Raw genomic sequence first — 7,207 nt, 5'->3', positions numbered from 1 at the left:
TTTTTCTTTGAATCATTCTTCTCCTTTTGTGGCTGTGTGAGAGAGAGAGAGAGAGAGAGAGAGAGATTAAATAAAAGAATAAGAAAAAGGTGGGAAGTTTGGTAAAAGAAAACAACTCCATATCTCCTGCTATTGGCAATAAATTTGGTCTACCAAATCGAATCCCGAACGCAACTCATTCTCTTTTTGTTTTACTTGTTTGCTCCTCTGTATTAGATTGTTTTCTTAAAAGGGAAAAACAAAGTCGTCTTTAAAGTCAAGTATTTGGAAAATTCGGGTCCATTGCCAAATGAGCAAAGAGATTGTAAACGAAGAAGCGCCGTCGTTGACCGGTGTTGTTTCGGCGGAGAATCGTACCCTTGGTTCTCTGAGAAGCGTCCGATGGCGTCTTAATCTGGGTGTTTTACCTCCTTCTCCTTCGCTTGATGATCTTCGCAGGGAAACTGCTGATTCTCGCCGAAGGTAATGATAAACTTGTGTTTTGATTGTCCAATTCTGCAAAAAAAAAAAATCATTAACTTGCAATTGATTGGTTTTTGTTATTTCTTCACGTTTTTTGGAACTAAAAACTAACGGTTATGGGTTCAAATGTCTGACTTTATTGTTATCTAGATATGCTGAGTTGAGGAGGCGGCTGCTACTGGATCCGCATGTTCCCAAGAATGGAGGAAGTAATTCCCCTGATCTTGTCATGGACAATCCACTCTCACAAAACCCAGGTAATTGCCATAATCGGCGACGTTTTCGGAAATCGTTTTGAAGGTGAACACGTGTATATTAACAACACAAATTTTTTATATGGACGGTCACAAATATAATTTCAAGATGGACACTATCAATAAAATGAGTAAATAACTTTCAGATTTTACGGTGGGCACTGTGCCAATTGCATTGTTTGTTCATCTGATTTTGTTTTAATTAGTACTGGCTACTGCTATATTTTCCTTGCCATCTTATCATGATTCATGTTGAACTTGTGTGGAGCTAATTCTCTTTGCCTCCTTTTCCACCCCATCCTGGTTGGTTGGTTTTGATGCCAAGACTTGTAACTCATCTTTGTCAATGGAAATTTGATTGTCAAATATGTCTAGAGTATTCTTCTATGAGAAGTTTAACATGTTTGCATCATATTTTAGGGTCCATACTTTTTCTAAATCTTTTTTTGAAATGATGTCTAATTCTTCATGCAGACAGCTCCTGGGGTCGATTCTTTCGGAATGCTGAACTGGAAAAAATGGTTGACCAGGATTTATCGAGATTATATCCGGAACATGGAAGCTACTTCCAGGCTCTTGGATGCCAGGGAATGTTGAGACGAATATTGTTGCTGTGGTGCCTTAGCCATCCAGAGTTTGGTTATAGACAAGGTTTTTCTTTCCTTCTTAATCACTATGCATGCTTATTTATTAGTTTCGATTCTATCACGTTATAGATTTTGGAAAACCAAACCAGAAACGTTTTGCAACCTGAATTATTGAATGTTTTCAAGATTTTCAACCGCTGCATTAGGTGAAAGCTATTTGGACCTGATAATGTAAATTTCATTCTGAAGCATGCAATTAAAAAGCCATTGCAAATTGGCTCACAATATCCCAAGTCAACTAACTAGTAATTCTTGCTATGTTACTGTGTGAGGCATCGACCTGACACGTTATCTAATTCTCTTTCCTACTTATTTGTAGGAATGCATGAACTCCTGGCACCTTTGCTGTATGTTCTTCATGTTGATGTTGAGCGTCTTTCAGAAGTACGAAAGATACATAAAGACCATTTCATTGACAAATTTGATGGATTGTTATTTGAAGAAAATGATGTCACATACAATTTTGATTTTAAGAAGTTTCTAGATTCCATGAACGATGAGGTTGGATCTCAAGGTAATTCAAAGAAAGTTGGGAGTGTTGATGAGCTTGATCCCGAGATACAGACCATCATATTGCTAACTGATGCTTATGGAGCTGAAGGTGAACTTGGTATTGTCTTGTCTGATAAATTTATGGAACATGATGCCTACTGTATGTTCGAGGCTCTTATGAGCGGGGCACATGGATCAGTTGCTGTGGCAGATTTTTTTGCTCCCTTTCCTGCTTTGCAGTCTCATGGTGGCTTGCCTCCTGTCATTGAAGCCTCAGCTGCATTATACCATTTGCTGTCCGTGGTTGATTCTTCTCTACATAGCCATCTTGTTGAGCTTGGTGTTGAACCCCAGTATTTTGCACTTCGCTGGTTGCGAGTTTTATTTGGACGGGAGTTTTCACTTCATGATCTCTTAGTTGTATGGGACGAGATCTTAACAGCAGATAATAGTCCACTTGATAAAGTTTCTGAAAATGAAGAGATTTCCAGTTTTAAATTACTCGATTCGCATCGTGGAGCATTAATTGCTGGCATGGCAGTCTCTATGATACTTTTTGTGAGGTCTTCCCTGCTTGCCACTGAAAATGCGACAACTTGTCTTCAGAGACTCTTGAATTTTCCAGAGAATATAAATCTAAAGAAACTTATAGGGAAGGCGAAGTCACTGCAAATTCTTGCACTGGAATTCAAAATCTCATCCTCATTACTTACATTCGATGTGGCATATAACCGTTGCAAATCTGCTGCGAGCAGTCGCAATCTTTCATCGGATTCAGTTTCTCTGAAAACTCTATCTCTGGTTCCCGACAGCTACTGGGAAGAAAAGTGGACAGTCCTGAATAAGGCAGAGGAGCTAAGGCAAGATAGTTTAGGTAAACATGCTTCCATTGGGAAAAGGAGATGGTCTGAAAAAGTAAAGCCGGTGCTATCTAGAACTGAATCCGACCCTTCACCAGCAAGAGCAGAAAAATACAAAAAGGGCCATAGTTCATCTGTTAGGCGTAGTTTGCTTGAAGATTTGTCTCAGCAACTTGGCTTGGAGGAAGATACCGAAGCGGGAGACTGTTTCGATGCTTGCAATTTAGACGATCGTCATTCCATAGAAGTTCAGGTGGAGAGGCAAAATGATACAAGCATAGAGACTATTCGCACAGCTGAAGAAAGATGCGAGAGTGGAAGTGGAGCTTCTGTCAGTGAAGAAAACTCCTCTATTTTTTCCGACCCTGCAAGTTCTTGTAGTAGCAGTAATGACCATGAAAACGACACAGAAAAAAGTAGCGTCTCATCGACTTTATCTTCAGATGATAATGATGATCGCCACCAGAGTAGCCTGGAAGATTCGCCTCTGCCAGTTTCCTCTCCTCCTGATGACGTCCTTTTAAATTATCCGCACGAGAATGAATCTTCAGGGAAGATGGTCCCAGCCTCAAAGGAAAGAAGGCATCTTCCAAGTAGATTTCAATGGCTTTTGAAGTTTGGATGGAACAATGCCAGTCAGGAGGCATCTGTTAAAGGAGTTATCAACGAGACCGCGAAATCTGCAAACCGTGATAGCAAGAGCAGTACAGCAGACTCATCTACAGCCGGTGCTTCTCGTAATTCGTCTCCCACCAGCCAAAGAGATGTAGTGGACCAGAATGTAATGGGGACGCTGAAGAATCTGGGCCAGTCGATGCTTGAGCACATTCAGGTAATATTTCGGTCTTTCCAATTGTTTAGAGCTTCGTGATTGTCGAGTTACGTCCTCGAATGTGTTTTTAAATCACCTTGTTTTCATTTGCAGGTTCTTGAGTCTGTTTTCCAGCAAGATCAAGTTCAAGTGGGATCGTCGGACAACTCGTCGAGAAACAATCTAGTTGGCAAAGGACAAGTTACAGCCGTGACAGCCCTCAAAGAGCTTCGGAAGATCAGCAACCTTTTATCAGAGAGGTGAGATTTCTTCTCATGAAATCTGTACACACATTTTGTAGTTAACATTGATTTATTTAGACCAACTAAATTAGTCCAACTTGTACTTAAAATGGCCCAAATTTGAAGTGACTCGAAATGATCTGAACTCAAATTATATTTATTTTTAAAAAATATATATATAATTGAATTTATATCTTATAAATTATAAATTAACATAAAATACGCAATTTAAACTTGATCATTTTATTTAAGAGTAGAGTAAGATGATATTGTCACGGACCGCGACCATGAGGGTAAGTCAAACATCCACTTGCGCACATCCGCGCGCACCAAAGCACTCTCAGACCCAGACGCATCAGGCGGCGAGCCAAGTCTGCCCGATATGCAAAACCCGCGCTAGAATCATATAAGGCTGAGCTCACCATGACTTGGGCCCTCTCCAAGCCAAGACTAGCCCTCTTTAAGAAAAGGGACAAAGCCACCATCTTTGTTTAAGTAGACTTTTAATTAAAGTAGAGATGCACTTTTAGTTAGATTAGAAGTAGACTTAGTCATCAACTTTTAAGAGATTCTCATTATAAAAGGGAGTCTCTCCACCCCCATTGTATTCATTCATTCATTCTCTTGGAAATAAGGCTAACCCGACTTTCAAGCCAAATACTCTATTGCATCTCTTATTTCCGTTCAAATTCTTTTTGTTCTTACTTTCGTGACAAGTTAAGCAACCAAACTTAGATTTCAAGGTTGACTTAGCGACCAGCAACCGAGCAAAGCGACTAAGGGCTGCACATACCAGCTAGCCAACAATCTAGCCCTTTGTCAATATGGTCAGGGATGGACCTAGGCAGAGCGGGAGGGGTAGTCGCCTCCTCAAAATTTAAGTTTTTCTATGCATTTTTATTAAAAATATGTTTTTGTCCCATTAAAATTTTATAATTTTAAGTTCGCTCACTAAAATTTTATAAGTTCAAGTTCGCTCTCTTAACATAAAATCCTATGCTCCTCATTGAATATGATTATTTATGAGCCAAATCAAGTTTTAGTTCAAGGAATTAAGTATAAAATTATTAAGATTTAAGGTTAAAAGTTTAATTAAATTAATTAAAGGTTAAAACTAACTTAATCAAATTGAATTTTATTATATTATCTCGATTCAAGGTTAAAATTATTATCTTCTCTTAGTCATATAGACCCATAATTCCTCATTACCTAACCTATATTACATGTACATATAATTCTGGGTATTTATACCACCAAGTGTATACCACTTTCTATTGTTATTACTTAAATCTTTATTATCTACATAGTTCATATCTTATACCTTGTTTTCTCATGTTCACATATATCATATCATATGGCTCATATCTTTTTCATGCAGTCATATAGCACATACTTCTTATATCATTATATTCAAAAGCATGTTAACACATATAATCATGTGTACATACAATTCATGTCATTCATATACTCATAATCATATATTCATGCATTCTAATATAAGAAATAGACTTGTCGCAAATCTTGTTTCCATTTAGCACCATAGACTAACTAATATGCACTCACCTGGGCCTCACTAAGTTCTAATCCACTTTTATGATTTTCTTTCTTTCGATCGAATCTTAACTTGATAGTCGTCCTGGAACTTGTTCGTGCTCGATATCTACATAATCATGTACTAATACTTATCATTATCCAATTGATATACTTTAATCTATCATTTCTTAGAATGAAAGAAAGATTTATTTCATTTCCCATTGAAGTGCATCGATACATTCTACAATGTATCGTGCATCCTTTAACATGTGCATCGATGCACTACCCATGCATCGATACACCAATCACCTTCGATGTTTTCATTTTAAGGGGGTGCATCGATGCACTAATTATATTTGATGTTTCTTCTTTAAAGAGTGCATCGATACACCTTGCCCATAATTTGTATTTTTTCCCGAAAACCATCAACTTTTCACTCAATTCTTCTATTTTAAGCCTCTATCATGTCATTAAACTCAACTACCATTACTTAAACCAACTTATATCCATATAAACCATATTTATCTTCCATATCTCATCATGATTCTTAAAATTTAAGAATCTTACTAAACTTTCAACTTTGTTATTAATCATTTCTAACTTCGTAAATCTCTTATTCTTATTGATGACAAGTCAAATTCAACTTTCAATTCTTATTATAAACTCTATTTCATTATTTCACTCAAGAACTCCAAATCTTTAATCTTCCTTAACTCCTTTATCTTTTGATTTTAAGATAAATTAAGCTTTCCTTAAGCTTAGTTATCATCTAATGATCAAAACCCCATCTTAAATTCAGTTAAATATCAACCAACAAGAGATCTTACCTTTGCTTATGGCTTCACGTGAAGAAGAAGAAGAAAGGAGAGAAGAAAACTCTGGAGAAATCTCTCCTCTTCCACGTGGTTCCCTTATCTTATAAAGGGAAATAAAAATCTTACTTGTCAATTGACCATTTTACCCTTTAATTCATTCAATAAATACCAAACAACCTTCAACTATATTTCCAATAAATCATTAAACTATTTAACTATTCTACTTTTATCACCAAATTTTGAAACTTTACAATTTAATCACTAACCCGGTATTGAGGATGTTACAAGTAGAGATTTTTAACTTAAAATTCATTTGAAAAATCAAAAGGCTCCCCCTCAAAAAAAACATTCCAAAAAATCAACTTTAAAAATATTGACACTAATAACTATTGAATTTCAATAAAGATGAACAAATATGTTAGTAATACATGAAATTCAATAAATCTAAGTCTATTATACTTTATGCAATATTGACATAAATATTAAAGTTTACATGCATAAAGATATCCTAAAATGTTATGAATTTGAAAAATTAATATCAATTGTTAGAGATATATCATTTGCTATAAATCACTTGCATGGATATTTAAATTTAAGGTCAACAATCCAAGTTTGTAAAACCAAGACATTAAAATATATTTGACCACAAATCATTATGATGAACTAAAACTTATGAAAAATATTAAAACTTTAAAAATATTCATCATAATACATTTTAACATACATAATCATTGTATGCATAAAACAAATAGGCAACCAATTATACAAAATTAAAAAACATTTAAGTGTAGAGGTTACTCATTCCTTTTCAAGTGTGGCTAGAGTATTTGAATATCTTCACTTTTGTTACCATTGTTTACACACACCTACAAGAGACATTTATTTGGATTTTGGTATCCAAATTGCTTTGGATAATTGAATATTAGTTTCAATGCCCCTTGTTCCCTTTAGAACTCATACTTGTCTAATTTTAAAATGTTTTTTCTTTCTTTAAATGACTAGTATGTTCCATGTGACCATGAAAATGACAATGTGAACATTTTTTTATTTTTGAATATAATGAATTGTTTTGAGAAATTAATTCTTTTTCT

The 7,207-nt window shown here is 35.6% G+C and overlaps 1 protein-coding gene across 1 annotated transcript; it reads left to right on the top strand.

Moving 5' to 3' along the window:
• Positions 1 to 267: 267 nt before the first annotated feature.
• Positions 268 to 3,894, top strand: LOC120129917. Its single transcript, XM_039147309.1, has 5 exons — positions 268 to 462; positions 613 to 719; positions 1,191 to 1,367; positions 1,683 to 3,547; positions 3,641 to 3,894. Exons 1-5 carry the CDS (start codon positions 290 to 292, stop codon positions 3,788 to 3,790), a joined length of 2,472 nt encoding a protein of 823 aa, XP_039003240.1. The 5' UTR covers positions 268 to 289; the 3' UTR covers positions 3,791 to 3,894.
• The last annotated feature ends 3,313 nt before the right edge of the window (positions 3,895 to 7,207 follow it).

Source organism: Hibiscus syriacus, unplaced genomic scaffold, assembly GCF_006381635.1.
Source record: "Hibiscus syriacus cultivar Baekdansim isolate YM2019G1 unplaced genomic scaffold, ASM638163v2 tig00001644_pilon, whole genome shotgun sequence".
Lineage (NCBI taxonomy): Eukaryota > Viridiplantae > Streptophyta > Magnoliopsida > Malvales > Malvaceae > Hibiscus > Hibiscus syriacus.
This window is presented reverse-complemented; position numbering and strand designations above follow the sequence as displayed.

Excerpts from the sequence above, each read along its gene's own strand:
- LOC120129917 (XM_039147309.1), top strand. The coding sequence starts at position 290 with ATGAGCAAAGAGATTGTAAACGAAGAAGCGCCGTCGTTGACCGGTGTT. Across the intron at positions 1,368-1,682 it reads AGAGTTTGGTTATAGACAAG|GAATGCATGAACTCCTGGCA; the intron begins GTTTTTCTTTCC and ends ACTTATTTGTAG. Across the intron at positions 3,548-3,640 it reads CGATGCTTGAGCACATTCAG|GTTCTTGAGTCTGTTTTCCA; the intron begins GTAATATTTCGG and ends TTTCATTTGCAG.